The sequence below is a fragment of the Penicillium malachiteum genome, assembly GCF_028827825.1.
Source record: "Penicillium malachiteum strain IBT 17515 chromosome Unknown utg000001l:1.0-8184562.0:1.0-8186909.0, whole genome shotgun sequence".
Taxonomy (NCBI): domain Eukaryota; kingdom Fungi; phylum Ascomycota; class Eurotiomycetes; order Eurotiales; family Aspergillaceae; genus Penicillium; species Penicillium malachiteum.
In genome coordinates this window covers 2813670-2832127 of record NW_026643094.1, presented here as the reverse complement: position 1 = coordinate 2832127, position 18458 = coordinate 2813670, and the positions used below count along the sequence as shown (strand labels likewise).

Here is an 18458-nt window from a genome sequence, read left to right as displayed (position 1 = left end):
TTTGAACTTCAGCCTGAGACTCGGAATATGCAATCATATGAAAAGAAATGTAATATATTTCACATCATCATTGACGGTACAATTTAATACAAAATTTACTGGGTCTTCTTGACCTTGTTGGCTGTAGGAGCTGAGTAAAGCCAGACAATGACGAAGGCTAGGAAACCGCCAATGACTGACCAAAGGCCAGCAATCCACACCCAGCCGCCGCTGATGGCCCAGCTGCGTGGGTATTCGTCGTGCGCAAAGTGACGCACGGTCACCTCATGCTTCTCCTCAATGTTAGTGAAGAACGGACGCTTGTAGTTCACACGGAAAGAGAAGATGCCATGCTGGTCTGGAGTGATAAACTGGGTGCTGTACACAGCGCTAGTCTCGGTACGGCTGGTGGGCTGGAGAGCCAGGCGGTGGAAAGGCGAGAGCATGGTGAATTCCAGTTGGAGCTCATCATCACCGGGGACCTCGAAGGGAACCCACTTGTCATAAACGTACTCAGAGACCTCAATGTTGAAAACCTGTATAGATAAGAGGCGTTAGTTTGATGAGATAAAGAAGAAGGCTTTAATATATAAGGTTCACGCACGGTCTCATTCTTGATACGGTAGATCTTGGGGTTCAGATCCTCCGCAGCCACCTCACCATCAGTAGCCAGGTGGTGCTCAATCTTTCCAACCTTCAGAACACCAGTCTCCTTGAAGGTCCAAGCAGTCAATTGCTTGGCAAACTCACGGTTCACAGTGGGGACCTTCTTGCCATTAGGAGCCTTGACAGAGGCGGAGAACCACTTGTCCTCAAGAGCCTCGACGGAACCCAGAATAGTGAAGCGAGCGGAGTTACGGGCTTGAACAGCCGAAACCACATTCAATTGGGAGCCGGTCGACTCAATGTCGTCGGGCGAAGACATCTCCTCCTTAGGGTTGTACGCGTAAGCAGTGCTAGGAGCTTTCAGAATCGGCGCAAGAAGCTGGCTGTCGCTACCCAGGGTCTGAGGAGCAACACGAGGGAGTGCAAGCACACCCTCACCATCAAAGAAGGCCTTAACATCGGGACGTAGAGCACCAGGGCGCTGGAGGAGGAGGACATCGTGCTTCTCGGCGGCCGACAGGGTATCGTAGTTGAAGTGGTCAATGACAACGGCGGAGCGATCATTGGAGAGGTGAATATCGACTTCCAAGAGGAGGGAGCTAATAGCGCTGGAGGTGGAAGATTTGCCAGAAAGAGCAAGGACAATGTTGCCGTCCTTGTTCAGGAAATCCAGAATGTTCTTGGGGCTCAGTGCAGGTCCGAGGCCTAATTAGAAGAGTCAATTGAGATGTTTAAGGCTTCAAATAGTGATATCATCTTACCCTTTGACTTGGGAGGGAGGATCAGAAGGTGGTCATAAGCTCTCTCGCCATGAGCGAAGAGGGATAGCTGATCACTCTTGGGAGACTCGAAAGACAGGTCATATCCTCGTTCTATTGTATAAAAGTCAGCAATGATATTCAATCAGCATGGTACGTTAGATCACCTTCAAGATCCGACCACAATGTCGAGAAACTGCTCTTCTCGGTGGTATCATCCAACACCACCAGCAGGCGGCTTCCAGAGCTACTAAGAGCGTTTACTGCAGCCACAAGGGCACAGATAAGTAACGCAAGGCACCACCGCATTTTAATAAATAATTCCGCACAGCGGAGCGGGACACCTTGTGAAAAATAAAGAAAAAAGGAGGGATAGGTTGGTTGGTGAGGGGAGAAGTTCGGAGTTGTATAGATAGAAAGGGCGACGTGTTAATCGGGCGGATGCCAAGACTCTGGGACCTGCGCATCTCCGGTCGAACCTCACCTCTTCCCCACGACCTCCCGATTTTGATCTCGTTCAACGGTCCCACGTCCTCTACACCACAGTTTTTCACTGGGTGATTTCCATTTATACTCAATTCCTTGTTCATAGTGCTGTGGTCTTGAGTTTTTTGGTCCTTCGTACCGCTACGTCAGCAAATTTTCTCCCTCAAGTCTCGTCAGTCGACTTCGTTCATTCACCATGTCTACCCCTCAATTCTGGTCGACTCCTCTTCGCTACATTCGCTGGGCCGCTCATGAGAAGCCTGCTATCTTCTTCTCCCTCGTGATCGGTTCCATGGGCCCCGTTGCTCTGGTCACCCTGCCTCCCATCCGTCGTGCACTTGGTGACGTTGACCCGGAGCCCATTCCCCTCTCATATCCCGGTAAGAATTCGAACTCTTCTTACTGTTTCAAAGCGACGAAAACTGATAATTATGCTTGATTTATACAGTCCCGAAGGGCCCGCGATCAATCCCCAAGGGCTTCGATGACGAGTAAAGAATGACCAAAGTCAACGAAAACGGAGCTGCCGGATAGCATAAGAACCCGTGTCGGGCAATTCTTGGTCATGGAATGGATGCGCATTAATTGAGCAAAATGGAGAGATCTGGGTGGAGTTACTGTCATAACCGGGGATTCATATCGACGACCCCGGCTATGAGCCAGCAAGAAACGAACCTATCCCTGGTTGTTACTCCCCACAAAGAGGCGTTTTGATACCAATCTCGTTCGCGTATATGGTCTTGGGATAGTCGAGTCTCGAGAGTATCGCGCTGCAGTGTATGTACTATGTTTAAGAGTGATCATATAAACGACATCAAGTCGATTTCTTGTGTTCAATTATGTCTTTGATTGGGATCAAAGTCAAATGTAGATAGTAGTCTTAGACCGAGAGATATGGCACTAGAATCTGGCCAAATCTTAATCTTTGTTCAAATGGTGGTAATCGGTAATCGATCAACTCTCATTTGCTGGAATCCTGGGCATTAGTGGACATTTGCATGTCCAGGTGAGTATGTGAGCACTGGCATGTAGCATTGACATCTGGGATCAATCATCTAGCACTGGCATTAGCACATGCATCTATGGATATGCTATATGAAGCAGACACACCTGGGCATGTCCTTTCAAAACTCGGACATCTTATACTAGTATGATGTAATATCTACAAACATTTGAATGGCCCAGCAGATCTTATATCAAATATTCACGCTGGGGTAACCACTTTCATTATACAGCATTTGAATACTATATAGTATCAAGATCATGGAGGCTATTACCTATGAATGCTGCAACCTTGGAAGTATCGCCATGGTATTCAAATGTTCCAATAGGGATCAGGCACTGCCAGTGATGCAAGGCTGGCTCCAGGGCTTAGGCTTCAAGTACCAGCCTGAGACTCCATCGACTTATACATGCACAAATTTACATATACACATGTGCAGTCGTACTCAAGGGCTAATATTGATAGCACTCGAGTGCTGGTACTAGTAGCTGCATACCCTGTATGTATTAGCATCACTGGCATGTACATGTAGTAGTAGTAGTAGTAGTAGTGGTAGTGAAGTCGACACCAAAGGTTCCAACTTGAAGGTTCAACTTAGTATGTTGACTGCCCAGGTGGGTGAAGGTACCCGACGCGGGACTCCAAGGTTCCTGACTCCTGACTTCAAGTTCAAATCATCAGTACCTGAACATCAAGATACATCAATTGCTAGTGATGGACCCTTTTTTCTCCAATTTAGACACGGAATTAAGCCCGACAGTACTCCGTACGCAATCAAAGTTTACAAGAAGGAAGTTTAAACGTATGATGAGATGTTTCAAGAGGTCATGATGCCTGGTGTTTCATTGTGGTAGGAGACGAAAGGCTTTATTAATATGATAGAACCGATCAAAACCAAAGCACCAACCACAAAGGCAGATAACGCCGTATATGCTCATATCTACATGTAGTTCAATCATCAGCACGCTTTATGAAAGCAGTCTCTCCCAATAACCAGTGGAAGACCCCCAGAAAAAAGCAAACATGCGAGGCATGAGCCGTATGTCCCACGAAGGGGAGACCAATTCAAATCTGAAAAGGTTAAACGAGAAAAAAAAAAATAAATGGAACAAACATTGCTAAAAGCACAAACACAAACCCTGTACACCATCGAATCAACATCCAAGGAAGAAAAAAGAAAGAAAAAGAAAAGAAGAAAGTCCACAAAATCCCAGAGTGGCTGGTGGATATCCGGCAGGTCATTAAGCAAAAGCAAGAAATCCCAAACAGCTCCAAAGCTGAGAAGAGCCTCCGTTTTCATAAAACCATCGTTCAACGCATAATGCTCCTACTCCCAACGAGCCAACTGCACGATAGCGCAGACTAATTAAATATGGAGAACCCTCCTGGGGGACCATGTTCGAGTCTCAGACCCGAGCGGCCAATGGTATCCAGTGTGGAATCAATCCATGGAGAAAAAAGAAATGGCATTCATATCCGACGAATGGTGAAGTGGAGAACCTGATTGGATCAATGCAACAGAAGAGATCTGTTCCTAGGGGGTGATCCCGGAATTCCAAGAGAAGAGGTGTATTCTCTATTTCGAAGGAATGGAAAGGTAAGACCGATGAATGAGAGGAGAGCGGAGGAGGTCCAAGGAATAATTTTTTGAGAATTTTTGTGTTTCATCGGAGAGATCATTAGGTTCCAGGAATTTCGACCCAGTCCAGAGCGGCAAAGGAAAAAAGAGATTTTTCATCCATCCAGTGGACCATAATGGAGAAGAAGCAATTTATGTAATGCACAAGACAGAAACTAGATACCAGTCTGGTATCTGGGATTTACCGCCGACGATGCGGGTCTCGTTCTCTGGTGGGTTGCGGTCTACTGCGCTCGTATTCCGGAGTGTATCTCGGCTCCATTCCTATCCGGGGATCTGGGGCAGTAGTGGTAGGGTATGCCATCCCGGTTGTTTGGGGAGAATAATCCGACTGGTCATCATAGCCGGGTCCTGGGTATCTCAGGGGCATTTCGGCCGCCCTCATAACCATAGCCGGCCGCGTAGGTGTAGGAAGAAGGGTGCATATCCGCAGCTGTCACGACAGGCTGCGTGGAGCCAGGGTAGGTGACTTGAGGGGGAGGATACGGAGCTTGGCCTGATCCGTAAGGTGAATGTGTGGAGCTGTAGGAAGAAGGGGGTTGGTTGTAGGGAGCATTTTGGGTTCCGGCATATGAGCCTTGGGAATAAGGGTCCATATATGTCTGCGCAGGAGCAGCACTGAATGTTGTAGGGGATGGCCCCTGTTGTTGACGAACCTCATGGACAGCTGAAGTGGAATAGCTCGCTGGTCCAGTGTTAGGGGGGTGTGACATGTTCACATCCTGAATGTAACTACCTCGTGGATAGCCTAGATCAGCTCGACGTGAGACGTCCGCTTCCCAACGAGCAGAGTCAGCCTTCAGATCAGCAATCATTTCCTGTTAAATCCAGATGGTCCTTGGTCAGATGGTTTCCTCGTCGCTGGTTTTTTTGGGTTGTATTTTCAATTGGATTCATCGCGGTATATCAACTTACTGATGTCAAATTCCGATAGGCACGAATAAAAAATCCCTGGCGGCCCTGTACGGCGGAAGTCAGTCATTACGCTCGGGTTTCATCAAAATAACAGCAAAGAAAAAGGGCAACGGACACCATGGCTGCCCGGTCGCACAAGGGCGTCATTTCCAAGGTACCGACAGATATCTGCTTGGATCACCTCGCGGCTGATTCCTTCACCCGGAATAAAGTATTCATTTTGACGGCCTGTCATAATGTGTCCTGAGGCAATAAGATGTATCCGGAGTTTTTTTTTCAACGGGTCCTCAGGTCCGACGGGCCAAAAAGAAGAAAAAGAAAAGAAAGTCCGGGTAGATGTGAAATCCTTGGGGTTGTTGTGTCCGCTATATTGGCAAAAAATGTACAGATTTGGTTCTCTTTTTTTTGGAGTTCTATGGAGCGATCGGTGCAAAGATATCCACAAATGTCACCACTTCAAATGACAATGAGTCGAATCCTTGGGTAGAGATCAAATAGATATTCAGGCGAAAGTCCACGGGAGAGATGGCCACAAGAGATCCTATGGTCGGAAGAGCAAAACAGTCCTTTGTATCCAGGGAAGGTAAAATATCCAGGGGGTATCCTTAGGGTCCAGTGGTGGTTGTTCCGGGCTTAAAAGAAATTTTCAAATCAAAATCCTTGGAATTTTGCTGAGAGAAAATAGGGATCGACCTAATCAAGTCGAAGTCGGGAGATGAGAAAGAGAGAAACACCGAGGCGGGGTTGGAAAGAGATCCTCTGGAAGTTTGGGAGTGCCACACTTCCTCACAAGTGTATCCGGGAATCTTTTTTTTTGGCCTTTTATAATTAAGTGAGTCCCTTTTTTTTTCCAATGGACCAGGTGTAAAGGATAGGGGGGGAGGTAGTAAGAGAAATGGGAAAGATGGAAAAGAAGGAAGAAGAAGGGGCGAACTAAAGTGGGCAGGGCGGTTGGGCCGTTCTTCTTGGGCTGGTGCCACGACTCCCCCACTTATCAAGTCAAAAGCATGCATGGTCCAAAATGGTTTAGAGTCATGAGAAAATAATACTAATAAAATAATAAAATAATAAAAAAAAAAAGAAATCTGGAAAATTCTGCAATATTCTGCAAATTCTGCGTACTACGGTACTCCCCGTACATCAATGGACAGAGTACTTTGTACCACACTGTCTCTAACCGAATATGTTCCTTAGCCCTGAACTTATTCCACTAAAGACCCTTATAATGAAGAAACCAGGGGATTTGAAGAGTCAATCCTGGTCCTAGTCTTGGTCCAGACTACGTAAACTTTCACAAAGGCTGACTTCTAGGGCCGATCCCCCATATTATTTAGATACAACTTGAAGGGTCCGAGTGTCTTTGGTAGGGCCACTTGGGCATCATATTGGATCTCGTGAGAGGGGCGTTTTTTTCTTTGCTTTTTTTTCATCATTGCTTACCTAGTGTATGTCATGGGGGGTTGGGGAGCAAGGAAGCGGTCAACCTATGTTAGTACATAGAAGTGACTAAAAAGCGTTATAGGATGACTCCCTCCGTGGCAAAAGACGGGAATCTTAGACCCGGACTCGTGAGCATGACAAGGTTGGACAAATCGGGACCTATGAGGGCCACAAGGGATGATCCTCACCCTCCTCTGCAACGAATACTGCAGTAAGGGGGCCAATCTGCGACCAGATCGGTGGAATAGTGACAGACCGTTGCCACCAAACTGCATGAAGTTGCGTTGGGCATGAATGCGTGTTGGGCAGGACTCCGATCGCCCGTGAGCCACTCAGCGTACGGCTATGTCAGCACAAGGCAGGAGATCACACAGCGCGTTTTGGTTGGTCTGGACCAACACGAATTGGTGGGCGCAAAAGTGAAATGAAAGGATAAGAAAAAAAGAAATATGTTTTGATGCTGACGACATTGGAAATTGAACGAGGTCAGATGTTGAGGCGTCACAGTGCTTCCAATACTCTGTACTTTGACCTCGGTGAGCTGAGTCCATGCCAAGGTATATGTAGCCGCCCACGGAATATTCCGTATGTTCTCGGGTGTTCAATAAACAATTGAGTGGGAAGAAGAAAAAAAAAGCAAACCATCCCCATAATCCTTGAAAAGTTCTCAACCTGACTAGATATGAAAATACTACTAGTATCAAGCCACCTGAGCACAGACTTAGGAATGTAATATCAATTTAATATTATATGGAATACTTCCAAGGGTGTTTGTTATGATCTGGATTGTGTAGTTAATATCCGATGTTTGTGTGGTTTGTCTAGTTTGGATGGTTTGTTTTGGCAACCTGAGGCTCTAAGCCAAACACGTGCAGACGCTAATCCACATTGGGACATCCATCCCAAGGGTCACCAAAGCTTTCCAAACCTCAACGAAGCTTCTCTAAGAGCTCACTCTCTTTCTCAAAGAGCTTTCGCTTTCCATCTGACCATGACGCATCTTATATTATGTCGTCTGCAGACCCGCTCAACACGCCTCCCGATGCCGTAAAACGCTCCCGGTATACCCATCGCCACTTCCAACTCCTGCGCCAAGGCTCTACTGCAACACCTCTACGCGCGATTGCACACATCGATCTCGATGCCTTTTATGCACAATGTGAGATGGTGCGATTGGGCACACCGCGTGATACCCCACTTGCTGTCCGTCAGTGGGAATCCTTGATTGCGGTGAACTATCCGGCGAGACCATTCGGTATCAACCGCATGATTACAGCTGGGGAAGCCAGAAAAATATGCCCCAATATCATCTTACAACACGTTGCAACGTTTCGAGAGGGTGAGGGTGGTCGATGGGCTTATCGGGATGATTCGTTTCGGAATATCAAGACTGATAAGGTGTCCTTGGATCCTTATCGGGCGGAGTCGCGGAAGATTCTCAAAACTATGAAGGATGAGGTAGAGAGATGGTGCACGGACGATTCAGATGACGATGAAACTGTTGGTCTCATACAGGGACTGTCAGCGAGTCTGGAAAAGGCCAGTATCGATGAAGTCTTCATTGATCTATCTCCTCTCATCTATTGTGTCTTGCTACGGAGGTATCCGGAACTCCGGGCGATTGCAAAAAATGACAAGAAGGACGTTGAATTGCCTTGTCCTCCTACAACGGCGCTCCAATGGGACCAGGATTGCCTCATAGATTTGGACCTCCAGGAAAGCGAGGAAGATGACCCGGATTGGGATGATGTGGTCATGCTGGTGGCCGCAGAGATTACAAGATCAGTCAGAAAGGCTGTGTGGGATAATCTCCACTACACATGCTCTGCGGGAGTTGCACGTAATAAGATGCTTGCCAAACTAGGCAGTGCTTGCAACAAGCCAGATAAACAAACCGTCGTGCGAAATCGCGCTGTTCAAAACTTTCTGGCTGGGTATAAATTTACTCAGATCCGGATGTTGGGTGGCAAGCTCGGAGACCAGATCACATCCGATTTTGGCACCGATCAAGTAAGTGGTCTTCTTGACGTGTCGTTGGATCAGCTTCGTGCCAAACTGGATGACCACACAGCTACTTGGCTATATGGTACTATCCGCGGAGATGATCGCAGCGAGGTCAACCCCCGAACTCAGATCAAATCTATGTTATCTGCAAAGTCATTCCGCCCAAGCATCAATTCAGTCGAACAAGCAGAGAAGTGGCTGCACATCTTTGCAGCTGATATCTACGGACGACTAGTCGAGGATGGTGTACTTGAAAACAGACGCCGTCCTCGAGTCATCACTCTACACCATCGGCTTGTAGCGACTCGATCTCGCCAGATTCCTATTCCGGGTTCTAATACTATTGATGAGAATTTACTTTTTGAGCTGGCTCAGACTTTGCTGTGCCAAGTCCTTGCTGATGGACAAGCATGGCCATGTGCAAACTTGTCTTTGAGCGTGAGCAATTTTGAGGATGGTGTGTCCAAGAACAGGGCCATTGAAGGCTTCTTGGTTCGCGGTGATCAGGCCAAGTCTTTGACCCATGCATCTAGATCTCGTGATATGGACACTGCATTTAGTGAACAGCCGCCAGCGGAGAAGAAGAGGAAGCTCGACGAAAAAAGCATTAAACGCTTTTTCAACCAGCCGCCTGTTAGTGGCTCTGCCCCATCCGAGGAAGGATGTCCCCAGTCCCAACTAGATGGAGCCTCGGCATCATTCACCATAGAGGGCGTGGCTTCTCCGGAAGAGAACTTCGATATCCCACAGTTTACTTGTCCACGCTGTTCCAAGTCCATTCTTGAATATGAAAAAGAAGAACATGAGGATTGGCATTTTGCCAAAGACTTGGAGAATGAGGAACGACAGGCCGCACGGAATGCTCAACCACAAGAACGCTCCGTAAATTCTTCTCGACCGACAAGTCGTGGCCGAGGAGGTCGAAGCACCCGTGGAAAGTCCGAAAAGGGACAGATGCGCCTTGCCTTTTGATGGGTTCAAATGTTGTCAGCTAACCTCAGTATTCAAATGTTAGTGCATGCCCAGGTGATGATGGACATGGATGAGTCACGGCGTTTGGACTTGCATATTATTTGAGTGGCAACCTTATGAACTCTGTGATTGACGAGTAGTTCAAGTTTATCCTTTGAACAATATACTCCTGCTATATACCCCTGTCAACTATGAGCCTTTAACGTCATCCCGGTTTTTATTACTACGGTTGACCCAGTCAAAAGCCCACTTTGAACCATGGATCGTGCCACTTGATCTATATACATTAAATAAACAAATAAAACTGCTCATTATAGCTTACATTAGCCTTCAGTTTCTACTCACCTGTAGCCATGTCATAGCAAATCCCATAGTCCCACAATGTATGTGTGACATCAGCGGGTAGCGGGGTCACCGGATTCTCTAGCGATAGTGCTGCGCCCCCAACAGATGTGCCTTGACATACTAAGACGGTGCTAAGGCGGTTTCCAAGATTTGGGTAATTCAGTGAATGAGGGTACTTTCCTTGCACCCTGAATTCAACCTCGTGACCAGGAGGTTGATCTTCACTGTGCCAATTCTTGTTTCCCCAAGCAACGGAGCAACATTGGTAAGGCTGAATTTCGGCACGCGCCCTGACAATTGCTCGTACCCCGCGATACCTTGAACCCTTGAACCTTTGAACCCACACCTCTGCCTTCGCTATGAGCCATAGCAGTGACGCCTAGTTTCATGATTCAGTCTGCCTGATGCTGCATCACGTGTGAGAGACTGAGCACCTTGCAGTCCTTGTGCTTCTTCATCACCCAGACCATCCAAAACAATCAACCCTTCTTCACCATCCGTGACTTGAGCTCTCCAAAAAAAACAAGACGTCAGTTGCACCGTAATTGACCATTTGCCTAACTTTAGGCTGAATTTGATCAAAGATCTAACCTTCATACATCTGCAGGTCTGCCCCGGCTCACGTCACCAAGCTGATCTCATTCACACATTCCGTTGGGCGTCACATTCGGGTGACGACGTATCAACTTGTGCCAACTCATGAATGATTAGGCACTGAGTGGATGATACCCAATGACCCATTTCACCAACCTCGACGAATGACCCGGTACTCTTCTCAACCATAATCATGTCTCGTCGAACCTCAACCACAAAATACTACTATGAAGTAGATGATGTCGAAGCTGATCGCAAAAGATACCCACGCTCACGCCGGACTGGACGTGGATATGAAGATGATATTGAGTACGGTCGGCCAAGGATTTCGCCGCCTATTGAGGAGATGGAACGCATGCGGCTCAGGGATCGCATTCCACGAGAATTTGTACGGGAGCCTTTCGCTCCCCCTCGACGCAGACCTGAACCACCCATCCCTGTTCCTGTCCCTGATCCACCTATCCGCATGAGAAGATCCAGTGAAGAAGTAATGTTCGCAGAAGATGCTTTTTCACATCCCCGACCACGACCTGCACCAACTCGTGCTTTCGATGAAAAAGAGCTCATTGTGGAGGAAAGAGAGACACGCAGTGGCAGAAGACGACGTCCTCGCGAATTAGAGGAAGAAATCATAATTGACAGACGAGAGCGACGTGGTAGCTACCAACGACCCCACGCTGAGTTTGACCGGGAAGAAGAGGAGGTGATTCGTCGCCGGGGACGTGTGCCACCATTCGAGATTCGTGTACCCGAATCACGACGCCGAGAAAGATCGTTTTCTGAGGTCCGTGATGAGCTACTTGCTCAGTCTTATGGCCCAGGCCGAAAGTATCGTACCCGTGATGAGGCAATGGGAATTGTCGATCGTTCAGAAAGGCCGTGCTCAAAACATCCCAAACCCTTACGTTCCACCAGTTTGTCGCGAGAAGATGAGATGATCATGCAGTGGAAGGACAGACCTACACCCCAAGAAGAGAGCGAGGATGAGGAGGACATGTTCTCGCCGGGTCACCGTCGTCAAAGTGGCTCTAAATATGACCAAGGACCACCCAGAGCCTGGCCATCTGATGAAAATTTTGAGCCGTACTTCAATAAGTTTTACCGAGAGCGACAGAAGGAAGAAGAGCAAAAGGAGATCCTGCGGGATAAAAGAGAGCGCCGACGACTAAGCATAGGAAGTGATGAACTTAAGGTTCGCCGAGACCAACGACGTCGCTCCTCACTCAAAGAGCGAGATTCATCCCCTGACCCAGCGCGGGAATCTCCAGTTGTTGAAGAAATTGTCATGCGCTATCGTCAAACCGATCATGGTCGGTTCACTAAACATCGGTTTACTGCCTATGTATTCAGGGCTAATTGAAACCTAACTTACAGGATATGACACGGCCCGGCCTCCTCGTGCACCCAGCCCAGAAAATGCAGCCTCACGTCACAGCATTGATGAAACTCATGTCCGTCGCCGGTGCGTGAAATTTGCTTAGATAATATGTAGCTTTGAATTTGTGAGCCTTTCATCTGATCCATACATTTAGGAGCCAAAGAAGAGGACGTCGACTGGAAGAAAATATTGATTTCAATCATCTCGATGAAGAACAATCTACTCTTGGCGGTCAAACCGCTGAATTCATAAATTCCTTGGAAACTGATGGGCGACGCCGAGCACAAATGCCCCCTTATCTAAACGGTGAGAGAGAATTAGAAGGCTTTACCCGTAGTCGGGGATTGCAATATCGTGATTCTGAGGAGGATGAGATAGACATCCGCGAGACAACCTCCACTCCGCGATCCTTTGCCGAGGAGTTGAAGCTGGAGAGTACAGACGAGTGGTCTGTAGTTCAAACTCCCTCAAAAGAGGAAGTGGTTGAAATGACTGGAGCCCTCCAAATTGTTGAAGTTGCCCCTAAGGATGCATCCTCTGACGAGTCCGAAGCAGAAGCAGAAACTGAGGTTGAAACTGAACGTGGCCATCGAGTGGAACCGGAGCCCGAGCCCCCCTAAGCCAGAGGTCAACTTGAATGAACGTTGGACGGAAATCACCAAAGACTTGGTGGTTCGTGATGCAATCGAACGATTGGGATATGAGTTTGAAGAGACCAGGGCCTACTACTACATTTTTTCCGACCTGGAACCGGTAATGTCCCTTGTTCCACTTGTGAATTGAACTTATTCTAACATTATTATTTTACAGAACCAGCTTGATGAACTGATTCAGTTGTCCGATGAGATCCGTCAGGCTCGACGACGACGTATCCAGCAAATTAATAACGAGCGTGAATCTCGACCTGCTCGTTCGGCTTCGCTGGTGGATAGAAGATCTCCGCGTCCTCGATGGACTGGTGAACGAAGAGTTAAGGAGCGAGAGTGGATTATTGATAGCCGTCGATGAACTTGTTCAAGAAATTTCAGTTACTCAAAGTTAGCATGCAGGGTTAGTTAGCGTTATGGGTTAGCGTTATGAGCCATATGATACGAATCATACGATATTATGACTATATTGACCTCGCCCGATATAAACATCATGATACATGTGACTTGTAGTATATTTCAAATGTTCAAGTTTGTAAGGGGACTGCGGACACCGAGAGTTCCACTACCAGTGCCTACCTCAGGAGTAGGGAGACATTGAAACCCCACAACCTTGGAAGTTGTGTATCAGGATCCGAGCCGATGGCGACAAAAGAAAAGGGTAAAACGGAGGTGTTTTTCTTGGCACGGAATTTTAGATAATGTCCATTCAAATGTTCCGAAAAGTAATATCCACCACTCGTCAACCGGTACCTCCAGGGCTGGAAAATGAAGCCGTATACGCAAAATTACAAAATGGAAGTTGAAATGTTCCGTTCAATTTGTGCCGTTGGGAAAAAAAAGTAGAAGCCGCTCGGCTAGTGGGAGAGAAATACAGAGGAGCAGAGAAAAAAGTTGAACCAGGAATAAGAACATGTCCATAGGACTATAAATGATTTGACCTTGCGCTTTTTCTAGGAGCTATTACCATATCACCATCGATTATTCCTTGTGCCCATCAAAACTTATCAACAATCGCCAAAGATCTTATCAGTATGGGTGACAACGAGGTGCCGAGGAAGAGACGATATGCCCTCGTTGGCACTGGGGGAAGGTCCCGTCTCTTTTACACGAATATTGCGAAGAATTTCACTGAGACGAGTATCTTGGTTGCCATTTGCGATAATAATCGTACCCGTCTTGCCTATGCCAAGTCAAACATCGACAGTATTACTGGTGGTCAAATCGCGACCTATCATAGTGATGACTTTGACTCCATGATCAAAGAAACAAAGCCAGACGAGATTATTGTGACATCTATCGACCGTACACATCACACCTACATTGTGAGAGCGTTGGATTCTGGTTGTGATGTCATTACTGAGAAGCCAATGACCATCGATGCTCCACAATGTAGCGCGATCTTCTCCGCCGTTGAACGTACCCAGCGAAAGGTGAGGGTGACGTTCAACTACCGATACGCGCCTCATAATACCAAAATATTCGAAATCATACAGTCAGGAGCTATCGGCACGGTGACCAGTATTCATTTCGAATGGATGCTAAATACCAGTCACGGCGCTGACTATTTCCGACGCTGGCATCGTGATGCGAGAAACAGTGGTGGGCTCTTAGTCCATAAGTCCACTCATCACTTTGATCTAGTCAACTTCTGGCTTCAGTCTCGCCCTAAAACCGTGTATGCACAAGGCGATCTCAAATTTTACGGCAAGAAGAATGCCGAGGATCGTGGTGTAAGCAAGTTTTACTCAAGAGCTCACGGCAGTGAAAGTGCGAAAGATGATCCGTTTGCTTTACATCTTGAAGAAAATGGTATGCTTAAGGCCCTGTATCTTGACGCCGAGCATGAAGATGGGTACTATCGTGACCAAAGCGTCTTTGGAGATGGCATCAATATCGAAGACACAATGAATGTGCTTGTTCGATATGAGAATGATGTTGTTCTCACTTACTCGCTCACGGCCTATGCTCCATGGGAAGGATTTCGCATTAGTTTCAATGGAACTGCAGGCAGACTAGAAGCGGAGATTGTTGAGAGTAGCTATGTCAATTCTGGTGGGGAGCAATCTCTTGAAGGTGCTGCCGAGAGCATCACCCTTACTCTGCGACAGTTATTCAAAGAGCCACGTGTCATAGCTGTTGAAGAAGCCGAAGGAGGCCATGGAGGTGGTGACAACCTGTTGCTAAATGATCTCTTTGGAATAAGGGAGCCGAATGAGAATATGAGAGCCGCGAGCCACATTGATGGCGCAGCTTCGATCTTGACTGGTCTCGCTGCAAACCGCTCTATTCGTACGGGACAGGCTGTGCAAGTCAGAGACATAATAAATCTTCCTTGAGGGGCTTTTGTTGGCGCAGCGATCCGCCGGGTGCAACATTCACCTAGATCATCCAGCCATTTTCTTTGACTATTGTTTGCAAATTGATTATACTTCGGAAAGTAAACATGGACTCCATGTTTGTTGGGACAATATCTGTTGAACCACAGACAAAAATGCCTTCCAAGGTTTCTTTAGAAAAAAAAGACAGATATAGCAGCACATTACCATTTGATCGTTATGAATATCATGTCGTGTCTACCGAACTACACAGTTGACAGCCTCCCTGTAAAAGGATTACAAGCGTTCAAATGTTGGGCACCAGTGGATCACTTCACCAGTCCTGACTTGTATTCGTAGAATATTTGTTTTCCTGTCTGAAAATTCCACGTCGCATACTCTACATTGACTGAAGCAGGTATTTCCCGGTGTTCTATATCCTGAATGAAGTAGATCAATGCTACTCGGAACAACATTTTCACTAAGAGTGAGCAATAAGCATGAGACAGAGTCCATACTTCAAGTTTTAGCCAGGATAAAGTGGAATGGTGAGAATGCCAAGCTAATATGTACTAATAAAAGTATTATGAGGTCGGAGAAACACCCTCATCTATCCATCTTGAAATAGTTATCACCCTGACGGAGAATCAAAAAAATAGGAAGACATAGCTGATGTTGAAACCGCTTGATGACAACTGAATCCCGGCTTCCAAGGTTCAGCCCTAAAGGAAAATGAACGGATAATAGGAACGGATAAAAGTAGTATTCACGGGCCTAGGAACGGAGAATTGCCGGCACCACAAGAAAGGATTAGCGTCGGTTGATACTTCCCACGAAATCTTTTGTCATTGTCATATTGAATTCTCGCATGTGGATCACTTGACATCGATTTCCCCGCCTTCTACGCCACTTTGTGGCATGCTCACCCATTTGAAGTGAACTTTGGGGGACAATGCAGCCCCCTTCCAAGGTTTGGCTGAAATGCCAATGTATCATTGGTGCAAAGACTACTCCATGGGTTCTTCTCCCGAATCCGGGGTCCAAAGGTTTAGATTGATGTATGGGTGTTTGAGCGGATATATCAAATATCTTACAATTCATCTCTTCAAGTTTTAAATAAATACTGAAGGTCCACCCTAGATAAGACTGAATTGAAATTCCAGTTTTGTATCGAAAAAAGAAACCCAGCAGTAGCAATACTTCAACAACAGCACTAGGATCCAAGGAATCCGAGTCACAGACAGAAACACTTCGCAACTTGAACTTGCCTCAGGCTGGACTTTTGCACTCAATATGGACAATAAAGACAAAGATGAAGTTTGTGTCGCCCCTTCCAAAAACGAACCCACCCAAGTTCCTGTATCGCATTCCAAGGCCATCGAGTTTCTAGCCAACCATTCGGCCGAGGCAATTAGTTTCACATACGAAGAGGAGAAAGCTGTTGTCCGACGTATCGACAAACGTGTCCTAGTTTTGGTGCTGTGGGCATACTTTTTCCAGCAACTGGATAAAAGTTCATTGAGGTATGCACTCCTTCAAAAATGTTTTTATTTCGATAGAGTAATATGGCAAGAATAGCCATTCTCACATCACAATTTTATAGCTATGTATCTATCTTCGGTCTCAGTGATGATGCTCACTTGGTCGGCCTTCAATACTCGTGGCTTGGATCTATTCTCTACCTCGCTCAACTTGTCATGCAGCCTCTCGTGGCTTTGATCCTCGTGAAGCTTCCAGCAGGCAAGGTTTTGGGATCGGCCGTGCTTCTCTGGGGCTCTGCGCTATCAATAATGGCGGCTTGTACAAATTTCCCATCATTACTCGGCATGCGGTTTGTTCTCGGCTCCTTCGAGGCATTCATCGCTCCCTGTTGCGTTGCCATCACACAGATGTGGTGGCGTCGGAGCGAACAAACTATGCGTGTTAGCTATTGGAATGCGATGAACGGTGTTACCTCTATCATTGGTAGCTTGGTAACTTATGGTCTTGGACATATCAGCAGCACCACTATTTACCGATATCAAACTATCTTTCTGTTCTGTGGGTTACTCACAGTACTATACGCTTTTTTGATCTTTTGGTTTATGCCCGACTCGCCAATTGAAGCCAAGTGCTTGAATGAGAGGGAAAGAATTATTGCCACAGAGCGACTACGGGCCAACCAAATGGGTATTTCTGACCATGAATGGCGCTGGGACCATGTTTTGGAGACATTCTTGGATTTGAAGACATGGTGCTGGTTCTTCGCTATTATTGCTATCTCGTAAGTCTCCTCAAAATGCCAACACAGAAATAGTACAGAAAAGGAATCATTCAACTGACGGAGAGGACACTGGAAGTATTGCGAGTGGAGGTATTGGAACATTTGGCTCCCTCATCGTCAAGTCCTTTGGTTTCAACAGCTTTCAGACTATTCTGTTCAATATCCCATTTGGAGTTGTTCAGGTCATCTCCATTATTGGTGCTGCATGGATAGCTACCAAGACCCAACGTAAAGGCCTTGTTATTGCTGGCCTTAGCGTTCTACCTACAATTGGAGCTATTCTGATGCTTACCGTTCCACGGTCCCAAAAGGGAGTTCTACTGTTTGGATATTATCTGGTATGGCCTATGTGTCTAAACTCAGAGTCTTACGTTTAAAAAATTAGCTGACACCTGGGCACGCTTTTCATAGGTATCCTGTCTGGCAGGAATCACTCCCATGCTATACGCATGGCAAGCGCAGAACACTGCAGGTGATACAAAGAAAAAGTGCACGTCCGGCATTGTTTTTGTTGGCATGTGCACTGGTAATGTGATTGGACCACTTCTTTACTCTACCGATGAGGCGCCTCTGTACCGAACAGGCCTCATCGCAGATCTTGCTATGTTTGTCACTGTTGGGGTGATTTGCGGGTAGGTCACTCCATTTTTGACGCCTTTTCAGCAGTTAGGTTATCTTGCGGAACTAATGAGATGAATCTAGACTAACCCCATTTTATCTCGCTTACCTCAACAAGAAGCATGAGAAGAAACGTATTGAACTGGGAAAATCAGGTCGTCTGCCCGATATGTCTATGATTAATAAGGAAAAGCTCTGGGAAAGTAAAGCAGTGGAAGTTGAGGATGTTCAGGACCAACGCGCTGCGGTTGAGAACGACAAGGGACTCCTTGACGTCACTGACTTGAAGAATGAGGATTTCATATACGTATACTAGTTCATGGGCGTGCGTGTTCCAACTAAGACAGTTCCGAGTCAATATCTTCAATCATTAAAACACCACAATTAACTTGTCCAGTGTCGTGATTTCCAGTAGATTGAAGACTATTTGCAACGTATCCATTGCCCAGAATAGATGCTGAATTTGGGACTGGAACATTGGGATCAATTGAAT

The 18458-nt window shown here is 46.7% G+C and overlaps 9 protein-coding genes across 9 annotated transcripts; 6 read left to right on the top strand and 3 right to left on the bottom strand.

Annotated features, from left to right (window-relative positions):
• Positions 1-95: 95 nt before the first annotated feature.
• Positions 96-1652, bottom strand: N7483_001057 (dolichyl-diphosphooligosaccharide-protein glycotransferase; the record flags this gene model as incomplete). The annotated part of the gene is made up of 4 exons (XM_057084495.1): positions 96-515; positions 584-1290; positions 1347-1457; positions 1511-1652. 4 exons carry the CDS (start codon positions 1650-1652, stop codon positions 96-98), a joined length of 1380 nt encoding a protein of 459 aa, XP_056950644.1.
• A 373-nt stretch (positions 1653-2025) lies between these two features.
• N7483_001056 (NADH:ubiquinone oxidoreductase subunit NDUFA3) lies at positions 2026-2324 on the top strand (the record flags this gene model as incomplete). Its single annotated transcript, XM_057084494.1, has 2 exons — positions 2026-2209; positions 2278-2324. The coding sequence occupies 2 exons, from the start codon at positions 2026-2028 to the stop codon at positions 2322-2324; spliced, it is 231 nt and encodes a 76-aa protein (XP_056950643.1).
• A 2187-nt stretch (positions 2325-4511) lies between these two features.
• Positions 4512-4775, bottom strand: N7483_001055 (uncharacterized protein; the record flags this gene model as incomplete). Its single annotated transcript, XM_057084493.1, has 2 exons — positions 4512-4626; positions 4657-4775. 2 exons carry the CDS (start codon positions 4773-4775, stop codon positions 4512-4514), a joined length of 234 nt encoding a protein of 77 aa, XP_056950642.1.
• Positions 4776-4809: 34 nt separating this feature from the next.
• On the bottom strand, positions 4810-5621 carry N7483_001054 (uncharacterized protein; the record flags this gene model as incomplete). Its single annotated transcript, XM_057084492.1, has 3 exons — positions 4810-5289; positions 5387-5431; positions 5502-5621. The coding sequence occupies 3 exons, from the start codon at positions 5619-5621 to the stop codon at positions 4810-4812; spliced, it is 645 nt and encodes a 214-aa protein (XP_056950641.1).
• A 2213-nt stretch (positions 5622-7834) lies between these two features.
• Positions 7835-9802, top strand: N7483_001053 (DNA-directed DNA polymerase eta; the record flags this gene model as incomplete). Its single annotated transcript, XM_057084491.1, has 1 exon — positions 7835-9802. The coding sequence occupies one exon, from the start codon at positions 7835-7837 to the stop codon at positions 9800-9802; it is 1968 nt and encodes a 655-aa protein (XP_056950640.1).
• A 1132-nt stretch (positions 9803-10934) lies between these two features.
• Positions 10935-12739, top strand: N7483_001052 (uncharacterized protein; the record flags this gene model as incomplete). Its single annotated transcript, XM_057084490.1, has 3 exons — positions 10935-12051; positions 12116-12203; positions 12274-12739. The coding sequence occupies 3 exons, from the start codon at positions 10935-10937 to the stop codon at positions 12737-12739; spliced, it is 1671 nt and encodes a 556-aa protein (XP_056950639.1).
• Positions 12740-12875: 136 nt separating this feature from the next.
• N7483_001051 (uncharacterized protein) lies at positions 12876-13127 on the top strand (the record flags this gene model as incomplete). The annotated part of the gene is made up of 2 exons (XM_057084489.1): positions 12876-12893; positions 12930-13127. The coding sequence occupies 2 exons, from the start codon at positions 12876-12878 to the stop codon at positions 13125-13127; spliced, it is 216 nt and encodes a 71-aa protein (XP_056950638.1).
• A 673-nt stretch (positions 13128-13800) lies between these two features.
• N7483_001050 (Gfo/Idh/MocA family protein) lies at positions 13801-15105 on the top strand (the record flags this gene model as incomplete). The annotated part of the gene is made up of 1 exon (XM_057084488.1): positions 13801-15105. One exon carries the CDS (start codon positions 13801-13803, stop codon positions 15103-15105), a length of 1305 nt encoding a protein of 434 aa, XP_056950637.1.
• A 1272-nt stretch (positions 15106-16377) lies between these two features.
• Positions 16378-18281, top strand: N7483_001049 (uncharacterized protein; the record flags this gene model as incomplete). Its single annotated transcript, XM_057084487.1, has 5 exons — positions 16378-16607; positions 16688-17347; positions 17424-17685; positions 17759-17979; positions 18050-18281. The coding sequence occupies 5 exons, from the start codon at positions 16378-16380 to the stop codon at positions 18279-18281; spliced, it is 1605 nt and encodes a 534-aa protein (XP_056950636.1).
• Between the last annotated feature and the right edge of the window lie 177 nt (positions 18282-18458).